Source organism: Anolis carolinensis, chromosome 2, assembly GCF_035594765.1.
Source record: "Anolis carolinensis isolate JA03-04 chromosome 2, rAnoCar3.1.pri, whole genome shotgun sequence".
NCBI lineage: Eukaryota > Metazoa > Chordata > Lepidosauria > Squamata > Dactyloidae > Anolis > Anolis carolinensis.
The window spans coordinates 128,764,776-128,791,356 of record NC_085842.1 but is presented as its reverse complement, the minus strand read 5'-3'; the positions used below and the strand labels follow the sequence as shown (position 1 = coordinate 128,791,356).

At 44.5% G+C, this 26,581-nt stretch overlaps 1 protein-coding gene across 8 annotated transcripts; it reads right to left on the bottom strand.

The window, feature by feature from the left end:
* Positions 1-186: 186 nt before the first annotated feature.
* Positions 187-26,581, bottom strand: trmt1 (tRNA methyltransferase 1). 8 transcript variants are annotated; one of them, XR_507094.3, is made up of 19 exons: positions 26,437-26,580; positions 25,843-25,938; positions 24,158-24,393; positions 22,334-22,389; positions 21,043-21,188; positions 18,510-18,697; positions 17,145-17,260; positions 16,050-16,162; positions 14,655-14,803; positions 13,571-13,654; positions 5,981-6,050; positions 5,752-5,886; positions 4,984-5,069; positions 3,967-4,075; positions 2,821-2,897; positions 2,228-2,347; positions 1,892-2,012; positions 1,678-1,737; positions 187-379 (listed from the first exon to the last, which is right to left on the bottom strand). XR_507094.3 is itself a non-coding variant. In XM_003225207.4 (18 exons), exons 3-18 carry the CDS (start codon positions 24,364-24,366, stop codon positions 302-304), a joined length of 1,857 nt encoding a protein of 618 aa, XP_003225255.1. In that variant the 5' UTR covers positions 24,367-24,393; positions 25,843-25,938; positions 26,437-26,580; the 3' UTR covers positions 187-301. The 8 variants fall into 8 exon arrangements, 7 of the variants coding, with proteins under 7 accessions (XP_003225255.1, XP_062830012.1, XP_008115675.1 ...); XM_003225207.4 differs by lacking the exon at positions 1,678-1,737; XM_062973942.1 differs by lacking the exons at positions 1,678-1,737; positions 26,437-26,580 and adding an exon at positions 26,306-26,428.

Below are 26,581 nucleotides of genomic sequence, written 5' to 3'. Positions count from 1 at the left end.
GCAAGCATGCAGATTTCAACATGGAAGTTTTTTTTTTCAATTAACTCCTGGATAATTTGAAGTTTCCTACATATCTTACATGAAGCCTCTGGGTTTCAACTCAACTTCTCAAAATCATGGATACTGTCAGGCTGGACTGGCAAATTCAATTGGCCAGGTAAATACCCAAATACAAATGAAGCACCATTAAAAGATATTCTTATTTAATGACAAGCAGACAATCAAGGGACAATCATTTTAAAATAAAGGCTCTCCCTTGTAACAAAAGTTAAACCCAAGCAGGTGTTCTGGAACAATGTCATCATGATGCATCCCTTGGCTCTCTCTCTTTTTCTGTTTCATGGGAGTAACGGCATTTGTCCCCAAGTGAACAGTTACCCTGAAAGTGAAACATGGCAGTTATTTCACATCTTAAATCAGACATTTATATCCTTACTCTCAGTTCAGAAAACACTGCTCAACTGGCCTTTACATGCATAGCACATCATTTGAAATCGGCTTCCTGCAACTGAATTTAGTGCTACATTAATATTTCCGTAAGTCAGGCAGGCCATGTATGACTTACCACCCTCAAGCTAGACAAGAACAGAACACATTCTTTTAAAGAATTGTGATCTTCCAAGTCTTACAAAAACAATTCTCATTTGAAATACACACTTTCATATTGTTTTAACCCAGGAATCCAGGGCATGCTTTCAAAATACTTCCATTGAATATAGACAGTGGGCAGATGATGCATCTGGCATGTTCTGGAGAGTGCTGGGTGAAGGTGCTCCCTCTAATGTTAAATCATCCGTTTTGCACAGAAGAGGGACACACCAAGTCTTCAAGTGGCTTTTCCAGTTTCTGGGGAAAAGGGAAAGTTCAAGCAGACCTTCCCAAATAGGACATGACCAGATTAATCAAGAGCTCACGGAATTTTTTTTGGATTTTTTTTTTTTTGCTTCCTGCCTTTGTCCATAAAAGCAGAGCAACTGAGAAGGCTCTGACATGCAGCATTTACTTGGATAGTTTGTAAGTTGTGGGGACTTTGCTGAAAGAAGTAGCATTTTTATTACCATCTGCTTTTCAAAGGTTATTCCCTCAAATTCAACTAAGGGAGTTAGATAGCATTACTCAGAGACATAGGATGGCAGTTGGATCAAAAATGATTGTAAATCCAGTTGCCTTCCTGGAGCCAGAAATATAGTTGCTCCTAAGATCCTTTGCTTACCAGCCACTGAAATAACAAAAGAGTTTGTTTGACACTGATACTTTTGCAGGACAATCAACCCACAGCTGCAGTATAACTAAGCTCCAGTGCAGTGGAGAAAGGGCTGCTTACCCACTTCCTGCCCTCTGAACAACCCTCATCCTATTCAATATGTTTCAGTAAAAAAGCATTTTTCAAAATAGTTTTCTATTCCAGAAGACCAAGATCCAGATGTTTATCTTGCAAACATAAGAAAGAATTTCAGGGAGAGAAAGGCAATAGCAGTGAACAGCAATGCTCACTGTTAGGATACTGAGGCCTCATGAAACCCCAGGTCCTTTGGATGTTCTGGACTTCCAAGTCCCAGAAACCCAGCTAGCATGGATAGTGGTAAGGACCAATCAGATCTGTAGTCCAAGACACTTGAGAGGTCAAAAGGTGAGATCAGGAACTTTAGCAGCACAAACTGAGGGAGTTCTACTCACCTCTCTTGCTCTTGAGTGAGTGCATTGAATCCAGATTGATACTCAGTGGCGTTTCACTCACTGAAAGAAGATGGCAGGATGGCAAATTTTGCAATTCCTATTTTGGTCCCCAATGCTACCTGAATAATGTTCTGGAGACCTAGCAGACCCTCTGGACCAGCGAAAGGCAACTTGGACATGTCCAGTTCCAAGCACTAGCCCTAGAAGTGCTCACCTGCCGGAATCTTTTGCAGGGGAAATTCTTCAAGTGGGCCCCATCACTCTCTTCTCCACATGCCTTCCTCTTGTTCTGGTGTAGCTTTCTCTTCTCCTGAAGATTAGAAGAAACCCCTCCCCTAACCCAGCAAATGTGTTAAGGAGCTAGCTGCTCCTTCTGCTTAGTTTAGTACCATAGCATAATGGAGAGTTGCAGCCAATATCCCCAAGATTCCAATTTGCTTTCCCTGCTAGGCCCATAAACTGCTGGCGTAACCCCTGGTCACCAGGAGATTTCCAAACGAAATCTGGGTATATGTGGTCCCCATCATCCCTAGTTTCCTGTGACCCTTACCCAGCTTTTGCTCTTGCTTTTGGCCCCCAGAAGCGCTCTGGATTCAACTGGAATCTTTTGAGGCCCTGTTTTCGTGAACTAGGATTAGCATCTGCTCGGACAGTGAAGGAGGCCTGTAACCTGTGGAGTTGAAAGCATCAGCCTTGAAGGAGGTCAAAAATCTCAACCTCAGAGGGATCTTGTTAACAGATACTGCCTATCACAAAGTGAAGAAACACAGCATTTCTTTCTCTTAGAGATGAACAACTTCCAAGTGACAAGCATTTGTGCATATGTGTACACATTACCCAGATGCTATCTTGAAAACTCAAAAAAAACATGCCCCATATAGATGTGTGTTCACATGTTCCTCACTATATTTTTCTGTAAGACTAAATCCAGCTTGGCTGAAGGTAGATATTTGCCCAGCAAACACTTAATCTTGATACTTGTTTATAAGGTGGTGAGTGTTAGGGGTACTTTGTCAGGGCCATCTGTCAGGGGTGCTTTGATTGTGCTTTTCCTGCATGGCAGGAGGTTGGACTAGATGGCCCATGTGGTCTCCTCCAACTCTATTATTCTAAGATTCTACTTTCACAGTCTCCAGCACTTACTTGGGCTCTAAGGAGAGAATGCGGGCAGCTGGGCTGCTCTCTGACAGGCGCTCTCTCTTCACAGGGTTGAGCTTCTCCTAAAGTTGAGGGATAGGAATATTGGAGAAAGCAGGAGAGAAGAAATGTTATCTTTTCATTGAAATGTGACTGCAAACTGAAAAGTACCTTTTAGGCATTACAATTGGAAAAAATTAATAAAAATCTGGATAGAATGCTTTTCCTAATGGGTACTGCTGCCAAGATAGTCCTCGCTAAAGTATGGAAACAAAATAAGATACCCTCTATAAATGAATGGATCTTGAAATTACTAGTCCTGATACAAATGGACATTCTAACACAGAAGTTAAGAGACGCAAAGATAAGAACAGATTGGTCAAGCTTCAAAGACTTTACACATAAGAATGGAAACATATTTACAATTGATTTATCTGAAGTATGAAAGGCAATAACTATGAAAAGGTCAACTGGACATTGAAATGGTTGTTAGAAATCACGAAAATACAACTCCTCAGGAGGACAAAAAGAAGTCTTCCTTTATTTATTTATTTATATTATTATTATTTTATTATTATTTTCCCTTTTTCTTTCTTACTTTTCCTATTTCTTCCCTCCTTTTTCCTATACCTTCTCTACCCATCCGTTTCCCCTACCTTACCCAACCTCATCCCCCACGGAATTGTTTTCCTCGCTTTAGCTGTAAAATAACACTTGAAAAGCAATAAAAATATTTTAAAAAATGTGACTGCAAACTGGCCAGGAAAGGAGTAACTTTAAGAGGAAGGGATCTGGGAATTCAGTCTCTGTAAACATGTCCAAGTGCTCCCTCCTGGTTCCATATATTTATTACATTTATATGGATCTGCATCACACCAGATCCAAATGGCACAGCACATGTGTAAGAAAAAGTGCAGCATGAAGTGTCTTGAAAACTAGACACCACTACAGTGAGAGAGAAAGACACAATGTAGGCTTTCATGCCCCCCATCACTGCATACAAAGAAGAGAGTGGTACCAATGCCAAGGCTGACCAGTATACAGGGAGCCTGAAAGCCAGAGCACCTTCCCAACTATTCTGGGAAGTGTCTGTAGTCAGTGATCCAAAAGGGAAAGCTCCTTTTCACAAAAGTAATCCCTTGCTCAACTTACCCAGCAGCGCATGATGTCCCAAACTACTGGTGGCGGTGCATCTGTCTTGATGGCACTCTTGCAGGCATGTGAGAGCGACACCCGGTAGCCAGCATGGAGGAGAGCCGATCTGAACAGGAAACCCAAAGAAATCTTACACAGAACATCCTAGTTTCCGAAAGGAAAAAAAAACATCAACAGAAGCTAATGTAGAGAGGGGGGGGGGTTGCCTCAAAATGACCTCTGTATGGATTGGAGACTGTGGTCAAGACTATGTGATAAGCAATCATTAGGAACTGGGACCTGTCAGCTTGCCACCCTAACTGTCTGTTGGTTGTTGTGACCAATAAGCTATAACCCGTCAGCTTGGTCTTCCCAAGGAGTCTGTGAAATGCTCTTCATCTCATATCCTACAAACAGAACCAAAAATCCCACACCTCACCACACACATGCTGTCAATTCCCAGACTAAAAGCAATTGTGCATTGAAGCCAGGCAAAAATTACATAAAAAATAACCCGTCTTGTCATGGGATGAAGATATTTTGGACAATCTGAAAACTCAGGTATTAAGGCCTGTGTATCTTATGCAATGAAACAAACAATTTGCAAGCTCCTGATGTTTGCTGAACTGCAACTTTCACAAACAGTAGTCAGCAGTTGGCAATGGGGAGGAATGTGGGCAGTTGCAGTTCAAAAACATTTTTTTAAAACTACACATTTTTGACCCTGATATAGTATTCTAACAGCTGGTATGCTTAAGCCCAAACTATAAAGAACCAATGAACAACAAGGCATTCTGTAGGTAAATTCCAAATCCCAGAGCAGAACGCCAAAGAAATAAATGTGTTGGGTGTGCTTATTAGACAGCCAGAGAAGACACCAGCCCTCATGTTTGGATCGCAAAAGGCTTCTTGGTCCTGCCAGTAACTAAGATGTGGCCCTGCCCATTACAACATACTACACAGGTGAGCTCCTGCCCACTTCTCTTGGGGTATTACTTCTACTACCATTTCTTGCCCTATCATTCCCAATCTTACCTGAACTGCAGCAAGGAAGGACTGCTGCAGTGGACGGTTTTGCTGAGATTATCAAGGGTGTAATAAAGAGGGACATCACTGAGTTCCTGCCGCAGAAGAGAGAAACAGACTAGTCAGAAAGGATATTAGAGCTGGTGTTACAGCAGGTGAGGCAGCACAAGCTTTTCTTACAGATAACCTTAGCAGAAAAGAAATCAATGGTTTTTAAACTTTCTGCTTCCAGGGAATCAATAAGAAGTACTAATTTATTCCACTCAGAACCAAGAGGTCTAGGATAAACATTCAAATCACATAGGCCCAGGCCCAGTTTGCTAACTCCCCCTTACTTTACACAAATTGAGAGCCAAACATGAATATTACCTCATTGATATAGACTGCAAGAGAGAATCTAGCAGCAGTTCACTCCCAGGAACCCTGGGATTCTTTTAAAAATACTGCTTTACAACATAATCCAAACACCAACAGCCTGGACTGAAAAGGGCTAAAAACAAAATAACTGCCAATAACCCTAACACATACATTAGCATTTCCATTTTGAACAAATAGCCACAATGCAATGCACGCATGCACACATACATTTGTTCAGTGCCTCATAAATGTAACTATACCATTTGTTCTACTCGCTGGTTCTGCTCCACAGCAACCTGATAGTATGCTGCTTTACAACCTTATGAGACATTGTCCCCTGCTGGACGAGATCTTAAAAGGGACTTCATCCTGTCCTGCAAGACCTGTCCTTGTCTAAGCAGTCACAAGCACTATGCTCACCTCCAATGCCATGCTCAGGATGCCTTGAATCCGTTGGCCTGTTTGGAAGCGTCCTGGGTTGCTCCCAACAGCTGAGAGGACTTGCTGGACAAAGGCCATGTCGTGGAGAGGCTCTGCCCAGAAAGGGCCAGCCAGCTGTAGGGGGGGGGGGGGGGGAAACACAGGTCACTTGGAGAATCTCCTGGCCAGAATCATCCAACAATGAGGTGTAACAACCAGGGAATCTCACCTGGTGGCGTTGGTGGCAGTGTTCACAGGAAGGGCCCACGGGAGGCCCACAGGCAGCCTTGTAGTTGATACTATTTGGCAAGAGAGAGCAAGAAGTTTAAGATCATCCTCAGGCTAGGAAGGGGCCAATTTCTAGTTTTGTCTTTTCTTATTCAGATGCATAGAAACTGCCTTAGTGCATACTACAAGGAAACCTATTAGTATCCATTTCTCAACATGCAGTAGACTAACTAGACATTCAGTAGACTAACTGACCGTTAGTAGACTAACTAGACATGCAGTAGACTAACTGACCGTTGCTACCATGTTTCCCCAAAAATAAAACATTCCCTGAAAATAAGACCTAGTAGAGGTTTGGGGGAAGTGCCAAATATAAGACATCCTCCGAAAGTAAGACCTAGGAGGAGGGAGGCGCCTGCAGCGCAAAGGAGAAGGAGGGAAAGGCGAGCACTTTACCCTCCTTCTCCTTCCTTTCCTCAGCAGCGGCTCCCTCTTCCTCCTCCGCCAAGGAAGAGAAGGGCAAAGAGGGAAAGACGCACACTCTTCCTGTTGTAGTTGGGCCAAGGGGCAGTAATGGTACTACTAGTGAAACTGCTAGCAGGAGGAAAAGGGCTAATGGGGAGCAGGTGTTTGATGAGGAACAGCAAGCAAAGCGGGTTTGGGAAATACTTATGGCTCCTTCTGAGGATGAAATGTTTGAAGGGTTCTCTAGTGATGAGGAGTCAATGCTGCAAGATGATGGATTACCAGAAAGTAAAGAACTAAAAGGTCAACTCAGGAGCAGGAGTCAGATGAGGAAAGGGAAAGGAAGAAGATCCGGGATATACTCACTGCTCTCACGGAGGATGAAACATTTGAGGGTTTTTCTGGGAATAATGGGTCTGGGAGTGAGATGGAAGATGCTGCAGATTGGACTCAAGTAAATGTGTGTGCAGAGCCAGTTTCTGAGGGTGCTTCAGGGAACTGGCAAACCCCATGTACACCAGGGACATGGGGAGGTCTAAGTCTTGAACAAAGATAGAGAGACTGGAGGGATGATGGGCGAGGTTCACATGTGAGATCTAGATCAGCTGTGGTTACTGATGACAGGCCTCATCATCATCAGACTCCGAGGTGTAAGTTAAAAGTGGAGTTGGAAGTAATAATAATATAATAATAATAATTTTATTCTTATATCCCGCCCCATCTCCCCGGAGGGACTCGGGGCGGCTTACATGGGGCCATGCCCAGACACGACAGCACAAATCAGATAAAACATTAAACTGAGCAGTAAAACTTTAACATGATTAAAAACAGTCATAAAAGTCAATATAGACAATAATATTAAAATCCCGATTTGGGTCAAAAGATCCAGGCCAAGGTGCAAAGCAATATCAAGTTATCAGGGAGGGATAATTATACAGCAGGTGTAATACTTAAAGTGCTGAATGAATCCTAAAAACAATCCAGAGGGTCTACTGCTTAATAGGTAAATAACATGATCCCACAAGGATCAGTCAACGAAGGCCTTCTGGAATAGCCAAGTTTTCAGGCTCTTCCTGAAAGAAAGTAGGGTAGGGGCCTGCCTAATCTCCCTGGGGAGCGAGTTCCACAGCCGGGGGGCCACGGCGGAGAAGGCCCTCTCCCTCGTCCCCACCAACCGCAACTGCGAAGTTGGTGGAAGCGAGAGGAGGGCCTCCCCTGACGAGCGAAGAGGTCGTGCGGGTTCATAGGGGGAAATGCGGTCTCGAAGGTAGGTGGGTCCCAAACCGTTTAGGGCTTTGTAGGTGATAACCTGCACCTTGAATTGGGCTCGGAAAATAAATGGCAGCCAGTGGAGCTCTTTAAACAGCGGCGTTGAGCGCGCCCTGTAATCTGCCCCAGTTAGAAACCTGGCTGCCGATCGTTGTACTAGTTGTAGTTTCCGAGCCGTCTTCAAAGGCAGCCCCACGTAGAGCGCATTGCAGTAATCCAGTCTAGAGGTAACTAAGGCATGGACCACCATGGTCAGATCTGACTTCTCGAGGTATGGTCGCAGCTGGCGCACAAGTTTTAGTTGTGCAAAGGCCCTCCCAGCCACGGCCGACACCTGGGCCTCAAGTGTCAGCGCAGAGTCCAGGAGGACCCCCAAGCTGCGGACCTGCGCCTTCAGGGGGAGTGCGACCCCGTCAAGCACAGGTTGCCACCCAATACCCCGATCAGACGTACGACTGACCTGGAGGACCTCTGTCTTGTCAGGATTGAGCTTCAGCTTGTTCGCCCTCATCCAGGCCAATACAGCGGCAAGACACTGGTCCAGTATCCGAGGGGCTTCCTTGGAATTAGGTGGAAAGGAGTAGTAGAGTTGGGTGTCATCCGCGTAGAGATGGCACCGCACTCCAAAACTCCGGATGACCTCACCCAGCGGTTTCATGTAGATATTAAAAAGCATGGGGGACAAAATGGAACCTTGTGGGACCCCACAGGTCAATGGCCAGGGGTCCGAGCAGGTGTCCCCCAGCTTCACCATCTGGGAACGACCCTCCAGGAAGGACTGGAGCCACTGCAAAACAGCACCCCCAAGGCCCATCCCAGAGAGACGTCCCAGAAGGATACCATGGTCGATGGTATCGAAAGCCGCTGAGATGTCCAAGAGAACCAGCAGGGTCACACTCCCCCTGTCCAGCTCTCTGCGGAGGTCATCCACCAAGGCGACCAAAGCCGTCTCGGTACTGTAGCCAGGTCTGAAACCAGACTGCGATTGGTCCAGAAAATCCGTATCTTCCAAGAATCCCTGGAGCTGGGAAGCAACCACCCGCTCCAAGACCTTGCCCAAGAATGGAAGGTTAGAGATTGGTCTGTAGTTACTGAGGTTAGCCGGATCCAAGGAGGCTTTCTTCAAAACAGGTCTCACCACAGCTTGTTTTAGGCCAGATGGAAATATGCCCTGCTCCAAAGAGGCATTGATTATTCTCACAAACCAATCAACTAGCCCTCCACTGGCTTGTTTTAAGAGCCAAGATGGGCAAGGGTCAAGGGCACAGGTGGTTGCCCTCACCGCTCCAAGAATCTTGTCCACATCATCAGGCTGCACAAGCTGAAATGAATCCCACAAGATCGAACAGACAGATGCCTCGGTTACCTCACCTGGCAATGCATCAAGGCCGGCGTCTAAGTCGGAACGAATCTGAGTGACTTTGTCTGCAAAATGGTGAGCGAACTCGCTACACCGAGTTGATGAGATGTCGGGTGCTCCCCCGACCTGAGGAGGGTGGAGGAGCTCCCCAACAACTCGAAACAACTCTGAAGATCTATTTGTTGCAGACGCGATGCGGGCAGTCGAGAAAACTTTCCTGGCTGCCCGCAACGCCGCGGAATAGGCCCTAATAGCGGCTCTAGACCGTGCTCGGTCAGATACGTCACGAGTTGTCCGCCAGCGGCACTCTAGTCTCCTTCTCGCACGTTTCATCTCCGCCAGCTCCCCAGTAAACCAGGGAGCTGGGGCAACTCCACGCAGCGAGAGGGGACGCTCAGGAGCGATCGTGTCTATTGCCCTGGACAACTCGCCATTATAACGAGTGACCAGGGCATCGACAGGATCGTCAGCTTCCATGGTAGACAGATCCCCAAGAGACCTCAGGAATCTCTCAGGATCCATAAGTCTCCTGGGGCGGACCATCTTAATTGGTCCACCACCCCTGCGGAGGTTGGAAGAGACGGTTAGTCTTAAACTGATCAGATAGTGGTCGGACCATGACAATGGAAGAATAATTTGATCTTCCACTCCGACCAAACCGTCGCCCGCAACAAAAACCAGGTCGAGTGTATGTCCAGCTTGATGAGTGGGACCCGATATTATTTGGGACAGACCCATGGTCGTCATGGCGGCCATGAATTCCTGAGCTGCACCTGTCAAGGTGGTCTCAGCATGAATGTTGAAGTCACCCAGCACCAACAGGCGCTGGGAACCCAACACCACACTAGAAACCACCTCTGCTAGCTCAGGCAGGGAGACTGCTGTGTCGCGGGGTGGACGGTACACCAGCAGAATCCCCAAACTGTCCCGGGTACCCACCTTCAAGTGGAGACACTCAAACCCAGCAGATTGCGGAACGGCGCATCTGACCAAGGCGATGGACTGCTGAAAGACCACCGCAACCCCACCTCCCCGCCCTCCTGGCCTGGCCTGCTGATGCACCCCGAAACCTGGAGGACAAAGCTGGGTAAGACTAACCCCACCCAGATCATCCAACCAGGTTTCGGTGATACAGGCCAGATCCGCATGTTCATCCATGATTAGATCCTGGATAATAGATGATTTACCTTTGACGGATCTGGCATTAAACAGCAGGACCTTCAGCCGGGAGGGGCTACCATGGAGGCTACCACACCTATCCTTCTCCAGGGTCGCAAAAACCCTGTTGCGCTTCTCCCTGGAAATTCGTTGACGGCAATTCCTCCTCCTCCCCCACACGACCTCGATGGAGCCACCCCCCGCCTGTTCCCCACCCTCCAAGGAGTCTGGCTCAATTGGAGCATCCTTAAGAGAATCTAGTCAGCTCCCTGGATCCAAAAGGTTACTAGACACACCATCTAACTTTACTTCAAAAGAAGGGGATAAATGGGGCCTATTGGAAAAACGTAGTGAGGTTGAAGAGGGTGAAAGTTGCTGGTCTGGTACGGAAAATGATTGGGCCAGAGTCTCTAATTGAGACTTTTCTAAAGGGGGGAGCCTATGCTGAGGACTACACATCCTATTATCTCTGGGCCTAACAGATGGTTGAGTGTGTAAAGATAGGTTGGCCACCAAAGGGCGAATCACGGGGTCCACAAATACTCTTCTAATGGTAATGCCCCATGAGAGCAGCCGGAACCTAAGGGCCCATAATTCCTCTGTTATAGACTTATCCTCAAAAGTGAAGATAAGGCGTAAAGAGCGATCATATGATTGATAGCCCTTATGGAGCCAAGTGATCATCTTTAGCTTGACTGTCGTCAGGCTCCTTGAAAGAATTTGACCCAAGGACCTCTGGATCACTCTTTCCGAGGTCCATCTACCCCTGTTCAATATAGAGTCTTCAATTAGAAAAGCCAGCTGTTTCGTCTGTACAAGATGTTCATAGTAATCCTCTGCGTATGGAGGAGAGAAATCCCCCTCCAACGGAGAATTAGTTATCGGCTTCACCGCTGCCAAATCTAGATCCATACCTTCCCTCCTTTGAACAGTTTGATCAACAAACAAATCATCCCCTCCCTCAACCTCATCATTTTCTAATCTTAGCTCCTTACTACCCTTTTGGAGCCCAAGTTCTACCTCTCCCACCAAATCTGAAGGACAACTGGCCTCCTTTAGATCATAACCAGTATTATTATTATCCTCCCCAGGAACATCCTGTAGTCTAGTGGTGTTTACCAGTAACAAAATTCCTTTGAGGAGATGATCTAATTTCTCATTCACTGTTACGAGCTGAGAGAGGACGAGGCTAAACGATCTACCCATGAGGTGGCATAACTGGGATAGATCGTGGTTCCCGGGTGCATCTGTCTGACTCATTCTCTACTACAACTCTACTACTCTACTCTTCTAGCCAGACCCTCCTTCTTCTACACAACCCAGTCCTGAATAAAGGCACCAAGGCGCTAATTACTCAAAGCAATTATAACAATGTGAGTTAAGTATACTCAATTGACTCACACTGCTAAAAACATAGGTTTAAAAGGGATAGGTAAGAAACAAAAATGGGGAGAAAGCCAAGTGGCGGCGAGTTCCCTTGCAGAAGGCAGGTTGTCGTTTTGGGACATTGCTTTGTCGCTGCCTGTTCTCCTTGGGTCCTGGCTGTATAGCTTCATGTTCCTGAATTCGGTTTGGCTCCTGACGATGACAATGTTCATTCCTGGCTTGGCGTTTCCTGGCTTCCCCTTGGTTCCTGAATTCAGTTTGGCTCCCGACAACAACAACGCTCATTCTTGGCTTCCCCTCGGTTCCTGAATTCAGTTTGGCTTCCGACAACGACAATGCTCGTTCTTGGCTTCCCCTCGGTTCCTGAATGCGGTTTGGCTCCTGACGACGGCACTGCTACTCCTGGTTGGCTTCCCTGTTGGTTCTTGGATTTGGCTTGGCTCCTGACGGCGGCGTTACTCGTTCCTGGCTTGGCGTTTGTTGGCTTCCCGAATTCGGCTTGGCTCCTGACGACAGCATTGCTACTCCCGGTTGGCTTCCCTGTTGGCTTCTGAATTCAGCTTGGCTCCTGACGACAGCATTGCTACTCCGGTTGGCTTCCCTGTTGGCTTCTGAATTTGGCTTGCCTCCTGACGACGGCATCATTACTCCCAGTTGGCTTTTCTTTGGGTTTTTGGATTCGTCTTGGCTTTTGGACAACGGCATCGTTTGTGCTCACGACTGGTGGGTGTTTGGCTCTTGCTTGGCTCTTTGTGCCATAGCAGGACGTGACATTAGTTCCAGTAAAAGTTTGGTTGAAGTTAAGCCGGATTATCAGGCTAGATAATCCGGATTATTTTCTGTTCCTGCTTTTTTGCCTTTTCTTGAAACAAGGACATTTACTTTTATTGGGAACACTGGAGTTAATCATTTCATAAACATTTGTTAACTTTACTTATTGTGTGTGGCTCTTTAAGAGGAGGCTGAGTCCTGACACTTCCTTCCTTCCCTTCCTCAGCAGCGGCTCCCTCTTCCTCCTCCGCCGAGGAAGGGAAGGGCAAAGAGGGAAAGGCAAGCGCTTCTACCTCCTTCTCCTTCCCTTCCTCGGTGGCAACGGCTCTCTCCTCCTCCGCTAAGGAAGGGAAGGAGAAGGAGGGAAAGACAGGCGCCTTTCCCTCCTCCTTCGCGCCACACGTGCCTTCCTCGGTGGTGGAGGAGGGAGAAAAATAAGACATCCCCTGAAAATAAGACCTAGCGTGCCTTTGGGAGCAAAAAGTAATGTAAGACATTGTCTTATTTTGGGGGAAACACGGTATGCTTCTCCCCATACAGGAATGAGAACTGCGTCCACTATACTTGGCATCAGGCAAAGGTCCACAGCACCTGTTTGGTGCTCAGCTTTGGACCTTCATTGCCCTTCCTATTTGGCAGTTTGCAGTCCCTGTGAGGAGAGCCCTTTTGGGCCATTAGTGTAATTGAGAGAAGAACTAGCTATTTTTTTATGTTGACAGGCAACACTGAAAACGTTTAGGTTGGATTTGGTTTCAGTTACAACTCATAGTAAAGACAGCTTTCCTTTCCATCCAGAAACAACACCTCGCCCTTTTCTATTTTCTGAGTCTCAGACAAGTAAACATTTGACCTTAGCTTAAAGGCTGATAAATGCCTCAGATACATTATTGTAAGTAAAGCCCTATACTCTGCAAAAAATAGGAAAAACAAGGTGAAAGTGGGTTGCCAATAGTTGTATAATGGTTTCATAAAGAAAACATGAAAAGAAACTGAGTGGAAAGCATGTTGCTGCTGTGACCCACATTTGTAAAAGGACACATTGCTGAAAGAAATATCTTTCTCTGAGTGGCACAGAAATATCTCTCAGTGCAATTGTTCCTACATCTACCCACCGAACTGGCTAAAGTAACAGAATGGAAGGAACTGTTAATAAAAGGCATTGAAAACACCCAGTTCTCTTACTTGTTTCCGTTGTGAGCCATCTTGCCAAGTCTCTGTATGTGAAAGGAACCACAGCCCACACAGTTATAGACCAAGGCCTGTTTGCTGTCAAGAGAAAAAAGTTGCAGAGGTAGAAAAGGAAACACTGATTGAAGTGAATAAGCCCCTCTGTTTTATGTTTACTTCTTCTCTAATTACAACAGCTAATATTTCCATCACTATTGCAAACAAAATTGGGGAAAGGAATAGGAATTAAGGAAAAATACAGAATATATTTGTTTTGCAGATGATACTCTTTTAACTGTTGAAAACCCAATACAAGAGTGCCAAACTGGGAAAGGAAATGAATATTAAATTGACAGAGTATGCTAAATTTAAACTAAAATGGTTTAGTAGGCTTGCACTAGTTAAATTGAAGACATTACCTAAGCTTAATTTCTTATTTAGAATGTTACCTATAAAAATTTTGGAACAAGAATGAAAAAAACTGGCAAAATATGCTAAATTTCTATTGTAATAGAAATATAAAAACCAGAATGTAAATTTATACAAAATTTATGGGAATTAGTATTTAAGGAAATAAGAGGGATAATAAAAATAGAGATAAACAGCACACCAGAAATAGCATTATTATCACTGTATGACAATACTAAATCCTCACAAAAAGTGAAGGAACTAATTTCCAATTTATTAACAGCAGCAAGACTGATAGTAGCTAAAAAATAGAAAGAGAAAAGTGAAATCCAATTGAAAGAATGGTACAGAGAAATTTGGAATATAGCAATTAATGACAAACTTGTGACATCAAAGTTAAAAAGGGAATATGGAAACAAACGACTTTTGGAAAATATGGAGAAAGTTTATAGACTTTGTGTTTACTGAAGGACAGGGGAACAAACCTCCAACAGAAACAATGAAATTTTGGGCATAAAGAATTAGATAAGTTGGTCCATGGAAAAAAATTAAAGAAAATAAAAAGCCCCTCCATTATCTCAGAGAAGTGGGAGCAGTAGAGAGCACCACACAGGAGATTTATATATGTTTCCCAGCAGATAAAGCACAGTGGGAACCATAAGGCAGTGCAACAAAGTCTGGGCAGGCTCACCTGGCAGACGCTTTGACCTTAGACTGTGCGGTGAAGACCCGGACATAAACACGAATGTAAAAATCAACACTGACGGACAGGAGTGGGACAATGTAACGCTGGTAGCAGTTGGCACGCAGGTCAAGACTGTGCAAGATAATCCGCAAGGCCTGCAGAAAAAGGAAACCATAGCTGTCTTTGAACAGAGACCACATGGTTAGCGACACATTATGCCAGGGGTCCCCAAACTAAGGCCCGGGGGCCAGATGCGGCCCTCCAAGGTCATTTACCTGGCCCCTGTCCTAAACTTTAGATGTAGGGTTGACCTAAGTCTACCTGGTCTTTGGAGGTCTCTTTGCTTACCTATGGTCTTATGAGATCATCTAGATGGTCTCTGAAGGTCTCTTTGCTTAGCTACGGCCTTATGAGACCATCTAGATGGCTTTGGGAGGTCATTTTCCTTACCTATGGTCCTATGAGACTGTCTAGATGGCCTTTGAGAGTGCCTTTCCATATATATGGTTTTATGAGATTGTCTAGATAGCCTTTGGGGGGCCCTTTCCTTACCTATGGTCTTATGAAAGCATATAGATGGTCTTTGGGGGTCCCTTTCCTTATCTATGGTCCTCTGATGGCCTGATGAGATCATCTAGATGGCCTTTCCTTACCAATGGTCTTATGATACCATCTAGATGGCTTTGGGAGGTCACTTTCCTTACCTATGGTCCTATGAGACCGTCTAGATGGTCTTTGAGGGTCCTTTTCCTTACCCATGGTTTTATGAGACCATCTAGATGGTCTTTGGAGGTCTCTTTGCTTACCTATGGTCTTAGGAGATGATCTAGATCAGGGGTCCCCAAACTAAGGCCTATGGGCCGGATGCGTCCCTCCAAGGCTATTTCCCTGGCCTCTGTCCTAAACTTTAGACTTAGGGTTGACCTAAGTCTGAAATGACTTGAAGGCTCACAACAACAACGATCTTAATTTTGGACTATTTCATCATAGTCCGGCCCCCTAACAGTCTGAGGGACTGTGAATCGGCCCTCCACTTAAAAAGTTTGAGGACCCCTGCATTATGCTATTCATGGTGCCTTTGAGTCCTGATGTCTTCCTCATATACTGTGTAATTTTCATACATTCCTAGGTTTCCTTATCTAGAAAATGAGTTTTTACTTTAATTTGTTACTGTGTAGGTGTCCTTCAGTGAATCACAGAAAAGCCAGTCAAGGAGAAAAGGCTACAATCTCTTTATTTTTGATGAGGATGTTGCCAAGTGTTGCTGATTATTACCACTGAATCTTGCAAAACAACCAATTTGCAATTATTTGTTTCCTTTTGAGCAGGGTAGGAGATGGGCCAAAAAGAGCAGGGCACACACTGTACGCATGGGGATTACTTATACTTCCGTCCACTCACCATTTCATGGCAGAACCTGGCCTTGATCGACATAGCCCCATATTTGCTGTAGCAAGTCTCCCCAGAGTTCCCAGCCATTACAGCCATATCGGTACATGTGACACACAGGAGACCTGCAACACAGAAAATGCACAGAAAATGCAATATAGACTTCCTCTCCACAATATACTTAAGCAAGTATCAAACTGCACAATAGTTGTCAAGCAATACATAGTTAAGACAACCATCACTTTTCACATTTGGGGAGGGGAATCTCTGTGATATGACATTATCCTTTTTAGAAGAGCCTATAGTTAAGCCAATCCATGGTAAAAGAAATGACTGCCATCTCCTGTGTCGTGACTATAAGGCAGGGAACAAACAGAATGCAGGGACCAAAGCGGAACATCAATGAGACAAATACATTCATCTGGCAGAAGTCATTCAGTCCCTCAGAAAATTGTAGGAGCCATATAATTTCCCAAAGCCAGCTGCAGACAGACTTGCCAATTTTAATTTCTCATGCACCCTCCCACCATTTCCTATGTTACATCCCAACCTTTAGCGAGATGTTGTTGGACTACAACTTCCATCAGCCCTAACCAGCATAGTCAAATGGTGAGGAACACTGGGAGTTGCAGTCCAAGAATATTGGGCAACATGGGACAAATTTTGTCTTCTTCTGCTTATAAAGATTTTGATCTTAGAGATAGAAAAGTGGGCTAATTGTAGATCTGTATTTCATAGGAATCAGATTCTTCAAGCTGGTGAAGGGAGGGAGAAGCTGAATTCCCCAACCTGGAATTTTTAAAATATAGGATAGACAGAATACAGAAGCTATCGAAGGACCTATTTTTTCAACCTAGGTGGGAAAACCTTGTTGTTGTTTATTTGTTCAATCGCTTCCGACTCTTCGTGATCTCATGGACCAGCCCACGCCAGAGCTTCCTGTCAGCCGTCACCACCCCCAGCTCCTTTAAGGTCAAGCCAGTCCCTTCAAGGGTACCATCCATCCATCTTGCCCTTGGTCAGCCCCTCTTCCTTTTTCCTTCCATTTTCCCCAGCATCATTCTCTTAGGGAAAACCTAAGAAATGACAAAAAACCTGCCATCTTACCTCCCTCACTGACAGCCTGCACTGCAGCATCCAGAAAAGTGGAAGGGCTGCCGTATGGGTCCAGATCGATGACATCAAAGAGTGCTTTGTCTGCCTTACACTGATACATCACCATCCTGGGCACATGAGAAACAAAGAGGTGCTCAGAAGTAGCACATCCCATGAATAAAACATAGGGAAGCTGCAGCCTCAGTGATACAGTAGACCATGAATGACATCACTTAGGATTAGAGAGCTTCTCCACGTTAAAGCATTCTTGCTACACAGAAATTAGAATGCCAAAATGAAACACCAGGGTTATGACAGGCTAGTTTTCTATCTGCAAGAAGTACTTGTGTGTTCAAGAATATATCTCCATGGCAATCCTTTCAGTTTGAATAACTGGAGTAGTGAAACACACAATGTTTCTGTGCCACCATCTCTGAAACAAGCCACTGTACTAGTGGCCATTCGTATCTTGACTGGCTGCAGAGATACAGGTCCCACATCTCACACAGGTGCACTCCTGATTCTGCTCCAGAACTGCATCCAGTAAAGATTCAGAGGCAGCATGTCCCTCACAACTTTTAATTGTGGAGTCAGAAATTGCTAGGAGTGCAAATACATGAGGTTCTTTCTGGATTGTTTTGTTTCATTTCTGTTAGTTTATGGCCCGGGGGGAGGGGGGGAGGGAGGTGACTGCATATTATTTCTGAGTTGCAAGAACCTAACCATGGCTATAAAGAAGCATTAAGAGCTGGACAGATTTAGCAAATGATTCAAAGTCATTAATTCTTCCCCTTCACCCTGTACCACAAAACAAAGCTCCTGAAGAACTTGTGGGGCAGGGGCAGGGTGGGGACCTGTCCCAAACTTGTGAATATAACTGTTGGGTAAGCTACTTGGAACAGAACAACTTGCAGTAAAAGCCATGCATAAGCTTTTCCGTCGAATGAGGCTAGGCCATGGAAAAGCTTATGCTTGGCTCATTGCACATTTGTACTGTGACACTCCCATTAGCCTTCGTTTTTGGTTGTGGTGTCTAGAGCTACCGAGTGTTGTAGTCCAACAATATCTGGAAAGCTACTTTTCAAAATCCCTATCTAAACCCAAAACCCAAAATCTGATAAACATTCAGATTTCATTTCAAGATTTTTTTGAAAGCAGTCAGGCTATAATTTCCTAACATGTAGGAATTCAGATCAACTAGTTGTTCCAATGCACTGGGCTGACCCTGAGAAGTTGTGCCTGCATTCCTCTTTAAGCTATACACAAAACATCCCAGAGACAGCTCTGCTGTCATCTAGGTCATTTAAGAAGACAAATTGATCAAGCTGCCAAGTGAGGAAGGACCCCAACATCCCGACTCAATAGATCTGTACTTACCGGGCATCTGAAAAGCTTGGAGTCACCAGGTGACCCACATCATTAAGCTGAACATTTTGGGTTATGAGTTCCACAGCCTTGGAAGAGAAGTCATTAGCCACCACGCTGCGAAGGCCAGGAACCTCCTTGGCAAACCTAATTGAGCGTAGCCCAGAAGCAGCCAAGGCCTCCAGCACTCTCAGCCCATCCTGCAAAGAGCAAGAGGAATAGTATAGCGAGAGAGGCAGAGGGAGGTTCTGAAAGAATGGAGTTAAAAACCAACACAATTGCTGACTTAGACCTTCCCTTGCCCGCGGGGGGGGGGGGGGGGGGGGGGGGGGGGAGAGAAGGACTAGCTCCCATAAGTCTTAAGCCCAGCATGATGGCAGCTGCAGAACTGTCAATAAACAAATGCACTAATTGAGGCAGTTATGGAACAAATCTTTTCCATGTAACTTACACTTATGAACATTTTACATGCTAAAATAAACACAAGTTAACTTTTGTGGCACACCCTGAAGTGCTGCAAACTGTATCCAGATCAGCTCCTCTTCCTCATTCTCAGATTTCTGAATCTGAAGCTGAGACTCTAGGATTGGCTGCTGATGGGGAAGGGCAGAACTGGGGAGTCTTACTTGGGAAGCTTACTGAATGGCCTCAGGCCAGGCACTCAAATCTTTTATTACAGTCATAGACCAGAATAAGGAGAGTTGGTACAGTTTGATAAAAGCATAATACATTAAAATCATTAAAATCTAGGCTAAAAGCTAAAATATGAGATACTAATTAGAAATAATAATAATAATAATAATAATAATAATAATAATAATAATAATAATAAATCTAGAAGAAAAGGAAAAAGGAAGAAAAAATGGAGGGAGGGGTAGGAGCATTCAGGGAATATGAAGGAGCATAAGAGGGAGGGGTACAGTCAAGCACAGGTCTAAGAGACTAGAGGGTGGGAGCATAAACTATATCTAGGTAAAGGTAAAAGTTTTCCCCTGACATTAAGTCTAGTCGTGTCCGATCCTGGGGTTGGTGCTCATCTCCATTTCCAAGTCAAAGAACCAGCATTGTCCGTAAACACCTCCAAGATCATATGGCTGGCATGACTGCATGGAGCGTCATTACCTTCCCATCGGAGCAGTACCTATTGATCTATTCACATTTGTATGTTTTCAAACTGTTAGGTTGGCAGAAGCTGGGGCTAACCGCGGAAGCTCACCCCACTCCCCACTGTCGACCTTTTGGTCAACAAGTTCAGCAGCTCAGCGGTTTAACCTGCTGCACCGCCGGGAGCTCCAAAATATCTGTAGTTACATTTATTTATAGTTACAATTTTCTGATAATTTAGAATGCTAACTTGTGGTGCCAGCACAGAACTTGAGAACCTTATAGGTTGTAACAGAGTTGGTATTTGAGAGCAACAGGGTGGTGTCTTGAGTGTCCTGGACATTTATAGTGCAATGGTGAGATTAGACTAGTTTGACGGTCTCTGTAAAACAGACACTAGAGGAGCGCATGTTCAGTTGTTTCGGTGTGTCCAGAGTCACAGGGGAGTCTTTCTGGGTAGGAGTCTTTCATTATAGACCCCTTAATACAGCTGATGGGAGGTTATACCATCGTGCCATGGCCAAGCCCCCTGATGGCTGGGTACCTCTAGATAAATTAAGTATATCATAGGGGAGGCAAAGTATCTACTGGCTTCATTGACAATAAAGGTTGGGGCATTGGCTAGATCCAATTGGTGCTCTTTGCCTAATATATGTTGTTTAATGAGTGCTTTGGCTTGATTGATCTTGTCCCATTCTGAGTAGCAACCCTGGAGAAAAACCCAAGGATGAGATTTTAATTGCTACTGCCTGTTTACATATAGACTGGAAATCTTCCCTCATAGTTAGTGGGGCAAGACCAAGGGAAGAAAGGGATAATCTGAGCCAGTAGTTGAATATGATCACCCACACCCTAGCCTCCATTTTCATGAAGCCTGTCTCTAGTCACAGGATGACACTGGAGACCTATTTTGCAGGGCTAATCTTAGCAATTTTGATCGCACAAGCTCTAGTGGGGCAAAATTGGAGAAGGGGCCTAGCTGAGCTCAATACAGGAATTGTGCTACTGGTTTGGCTTCAGGTATGAAGTGGCCATCTCTTGACCTGAGGTATTTAAGAATGGCAGTTGAGCTCTTTTGCGCAGTCTCAGCCACATGGTCCCCATGGGCTTTTCTGCTACTGGTAGAATGGAGGACTACTTACAGGTATTTGAAACACGGGACCAGTTCAGTTTTATGTCTGTCTATTGTCCAGTAGGCCAGGCATTATCTCCAATACATGGAGGCTTCTTGGAGGAAAGGTGGCACATACATGGAACATAAAATAAATGGATGCATTTGTGAACAAAGAAAAAGAAAGGCTGGAAGGACAGATAAGGGGAAACGAGAAATCAACACCTTTAAAATAATAAATCAGCACACAGATAAAATAAACTGCTATCTAGTGCAGTGTGACTGACAGCCCTCTCAAAACCTCAAACCATAAACAGAAGGCTATAGTACCTGGCAGACTTGTCCCACTGCTGCAACTTTATGACCTTCCTCTTGCAGCTGATCATCAGAAGGATGCTGTTCCAAATTATCATCTTTCTCTTCTTTTGAGAGATCCGCCACCACTTTAGAGCTATTTTCCTCTCCAGGGACAGCAACTGGGTGATAGAATGTGATATGAAATCTATACCTGGAATCCTGCCTGAACAGAATACCCATTCTCCAAAGCACAGATACTGCAATACAGCATACAATTCAACATAAAGCTAAACAGGGCTGATTAAAATTACTTGCCTTTAAATTGTTTGCACCTTCAGTGCTTTCAATTATGATGCTTTGTTATAAACTTAAGTATCTTAGCTGCAGGGATGCTAACATTATTTGTTCCTTTAATTCAGCTGCTACTAATTGACTGCAAACATTCTCCAATAAGTTTAACAACTATTTTTCAGAATCAGAAGAAAGGTTTGGCAAGTAGCTGAAGAAGTACATCCATCCAAAAAGTTAAAGTTCTGTTTTCTGTTGATTTTGCATACTTGCACTTTAAATAAATTGAGCAAACAGACTGTACCTGCTTGTTGCTCTTTACAGTAAAGAGCAGGCAGAATCCTGGCTTAACAGCAATACTGTCAGCCCTCCAAATTTGTGGGTTTAACCTTCATAGATTTGGTTAATATGGTAGCTCTAGGACTCTCCAGATTCTCCAGAGTGATTGTATGGTCAACGTCCAGTGGAAGCTGACCATGTAGATACATTGAAGGACCTAAAGATTCCAAAAGAGCTGTTTCATCAGATTAAAAAAAACTGTTCTTTTATTCACTGTTTTTCTACTTTTGCAGAGGTCCTGTGCCTCTAACCTCAACAAATGTGGAGAGCTGACTGTGTTTTTAGAAATTAGTTAAAAGGATATCTAGAGTCTCTTTATTCATGTTTCTGTAACAGTCTGTACAGTTTCAAAGTCATCCCTGGCTAGTTTGTATCACTCAGTTGGTTATAAACACAAAGCTGTTCCTAGGCCTGATTTCAATCATTCAAGCCATATAATTGGAAGGGAGAACAGATTATCCACACACGTTTCTGCAACTGCCTACTACAGGCAGGAGATAGACTAGCTCTTGGGAAGAACTGAGAAGAACTCCTAATACAGAAATCATCTCAGTGTTTGGACTGTGTAACAAACTAGGACAATCTGTAAGGGTTACTGTATATGAGCACTAGCAGTGAGTGGGCTTCTTACATATCATTGGGTGATATGTAAGAAGGGACGGAGCTAACATAAAATAAAATATATACTGTTACTCACGCCGAATCCCTTTTGATGAAAGCTGCAGACGAGCAAATTCTGTAATGACTGCACACCTGTTAGCAAAAGAAAAGAGGATTTCAGGATGTATCAACACTCAGACCATTGTAGTTCGGTCACTTTGCAGCTAGAATATACAAAAACACTACACAGTGAGTTGTCTGTCTTCCAAACTGTGGGCATCCAATACATTACTTTGAAAAATCTTGTAAAGGCTCACTTACAAGGCACCCAAACATATCTGTCACTTTATAAAAACAGTGGAACAAAATTATTAGCCCCAAAGCTTGACATCAGTACTTAAACTGGTGTGAGGACAATTTTCCTCTTACAACCCTAACAAGATCACTTTTTAAAAGCATATCTTGCAATATTGGGTTTAAAAATTAATTTAATAATGATAGATATATTGGCCTACAAGTGCCATCAGACCAAGCCTGCATAGCCAAGTATGAGGACCGACGGGAGCTGTGTTAAATCTGAACACCTGGACCATGGCTATGTTGCACTAATTGAAAGTACTGTGTAGGGGTTGGCAAATCATGTGACAAAGTCTTAATATAAGTCATTTCTTCTTCGTGGTCTCGGTGAAATCACACAAATGGGTTGCTTGCAGTCAGTTTCAGAAATCTCTAGAAGCTCTACAAGATACATTTTGGCAGTAGCCCCACCCACACTCCTCTCAGTAGTATATAGTCAGTGAGAGGGGCTATGGTTTCAATTCCTTTTTCCCGACTCAGTAGCATCAGGTTAGGAATCTCTTTTAGCTTGCCTTTCGGCCTATTCATTTTTGATTATTAAGTTTCCTGACTTGACCTGGTTTTGATTTCAGCTTCCTGAATATTTCTTGTCTGCGGCCTGCCTGACCTCAGTTAACTATCTCCTCCCCTTCCCTCTTCATGTGTAATGGTTTCCAAATACGGGGCTTACGGGGCAACCTGCCACACATAGATGGCTATGCCAAGTTTTTCAGGGCGACTCATAGGGAACCACATAACCCAGTCCTGCCATTTCTGCTAGGTGTTACCTCCCTCAGGCCCACAGAAATCTGAATTAGCCTGAAGGCGCTTTTGACTGAGCAGGCACTAATGGTGCCACCCGGCCCAAGAGGTGCTTGCCTGTTGAACAGCGCACCTCCTCTGCTGGGCTAGAGCCTCTACCAGCCCCTGCAGTAATGCTGGCCCACATGTTTATGGGACAGAGCCCAGGAGATACCATGGAGCCAGCAGGGTCCGAAGGCAAAGTGGCCTACATCCTCCCTGCCAGCCTGATCACCAGGCAAGGGAGCCAATGGTAACAGAAAAGCAACAGGAAAGGCCAAAAGGCAAAACAGTGTGATGGCATTACACCCTCACCCCTCATTTCGGCAAAGGCTGCAATGTTCACCACAACATGAGAGCAAACTGAGGCTAAAGAGACAGTGCATTGGCATTATGCCCTCGTCCCATTTCAGCAATAGCTACAATGCTTGCAGCACCATGGGAGCAGACGGAAACCAGAAAGCTACTGAGAAGGCTAAAAGGGGGAATTCATGCATTGGTAATACACCCTTGCCCCCCATTTCGGCAAAAGCTACAATGCCTGCCACAATGTGGGAGCAGCTGCTATCAAGAAAGCCGTCAGGATGGTAAAAGAGGATTTACACATTGGCAATATGCCTTCGCCCCCCATTTCGGCAAAGGCTGCAATGCTTGCCATGACATGGGAGCAGACTGAAACTAGAAAGCCACTGAGAAGGATTAAAAAAAAACAAATCGGAGTATCCATCATTCATGGACAGATTCCAAGAGCTCATCAATAACATTTCCACTCATTCTTACTTACGTGAGGTCTCTGTTGAACTCTTGAACAGGGTTGTAGAAGACTTCATTGGCACATGGGAAAATTATTCTTGCCTTCCCTTCAGTAATCAAGGTTTTGCCATTTTGCATGGGCTCACAGCTACCACTGGTCTCTGCGTTAGGTGACTGAGCCACATTTTGCATCAGATCAGCATTATCTATTTTCATCTCCTGCAGCTGTTCATCCTCCATGCCTTTGCCAGAAGAACGTCTTCTGACCTGAAGTACAGTTGATGACAAGAGATTATAACTCTTCTGAATCTTCTGTGCCACTACATTTCTATATGGAGCCAAAATGCATCCCAGATGCCAATTCCATAAAGACTTGCTTGTCATCTGCATACGACTTCCCCTCAACTATATTCTGAAAATAGAAGAAAAGCTATTCCTACTGCAGACATCCTATAAGTCCATGCATTTATCCACCAGCACTCCTGGTCTAAGTAGCACCTTTCAAAGCCAAGATATCATACATTATTGTGTATGGGTGAAGGAGGAAGCAAAAGTGAATGAAGCACAACCCCTTTCCAATTTTATTCATGAAAAACAAGTGTTCCTGCTTAAGGATATTTTTTCAGCAAGCCACATATTCAATCTTAGCCTTTCTGGATATAGTAAAATCACTACAGCTAGTGTAGTGGAGTGATTTGGGTGTTGGCCTAGGACTCTGGCAACCATGATTTGAATTCCTAATGAGCCATGGAAATTCACTGAATGAGCTTAGAGATGTCTCTCTGCATAGAAGAGGGCAAAAATGGACTCCCTCTGAACGGATCTTGCCAAGAAAACCAAGTGATAGGGCTGCCAGAAGTCAAAAACAACTTAGAAGCACACACAAAAAAATGACTTCATAGATATTTGTAATAAAATATTTTCTAACTAGTACTGAAGCAAGTACTACTACTTGATATTAAAGTGGTAATACTTAGTAAAGGTAAAGGTTTCCCCTGATGTTAAGTCCTGTTATGTCTGACTCTGGGGGTTGGTGCTCATCTCCATTTCTAAGCCGAAGAGCCGGCGTTGTCCGTAGATACCTCCAAGGTCATGTGGCCGGCATGACTGCATGGAGTGCTGTTACCTTCCCGCCGGAGCGGTACCTATTGATCTACTCACATTTGCATGTTTTTGAACTGCTAGGTTGGCAGGAGCTGGAGCTAACAGCGGGCGCTCACGCCGCTCCCGGGATTTGTACCTGGGACCTTTCGGTCTGCAAGTTCAGCAGCTCAGCGCTTTAATGCACTTCACCACTGGGGCTCCTTATTTTACTTAGTATTTACACAAAAAAAAAAAACACCCACAACTCTCTTAGATCTACGCTGTCAAATGAATGCAGTTTGACACAAATTTAATGGCCATGGCTCAGTGCTATGGGACCATGGAAGTTTTAGTTTGGTGAGACACCGGCACTCTTTGGCAGAGAAGACTCAAAACCTTATAAAATTACTCCCAGTATTCCATATTAATGAGCCTTGGTAGTTAAAATAGTATCAAACTGCATTCAATCGACAGTACATAGATACATCCTAAGGGTTGTTCTCTTTGTTCAAGCATCCCCTTGATTTTATCTGAACAAAGGAAAATTTGATAATCTTAAGGAGAGAGATAGCGAGGCTTGAGAAGGTTTTGATTACTTTTCCTCAAAGCCACTGAACATGCTTGATACTTAACTGAAAATCCCTGATGCTCTTTGAGGCTTGCAGGCTACCATTATGTTCCTTACGCTGCAATTGAGGCCGTGACCTTATGGCTTGGAGCTACAGCTCCCTGTATCCTCCGGAAAAAGAAGAAACACAAACGTCAGAATTAAGTTCATGCATAAGCCTTCCCTTATTCTATAGAGTCAGAAGCAAATCTAAGCTGACACGACAACTGGTACAGGGAGTGCATTACACTACAGAATTAATGCAATTTGACACCACTTTAACTGCCGCTGCTCAATGCTATGGAATCCTGGGATTTGTAGTTTGGTGAGGTACCAGCACTCTTGGTCAAAGAAAGCTAAAGACCTTGTGAAACTTCAGGACTCCATAGCATTGAGCCATGGCAATTAAAGTGGTGCCAAATTGCCTTAATTCTACAGTGCACAGGATCCCAGGGTACTGAAAATAATATATACACGTGATTGCCATACCGCCGCCGAAGAATTCTGAACTAGTAAAGTCGCCTTTCAGGAATCAGAGGGAGAAAAGACAGCTTTGTCCACATTCTGAGCACAGCCAAGGCCCTTAACCCGTTTCTCCACCACCCGAACATGAAAAACACCTGTCAAGACGGAGCTCCACATTTTCAGCACAGGTTGGTTACTCCTGACGCCGCCATGTTGAACGTCACTGGGAACTGATCAGCTGATACTCCTCCAGCCAATGAAACTATAGCAGCGGACGGTGCCTCTATAGAACCAAAAAAA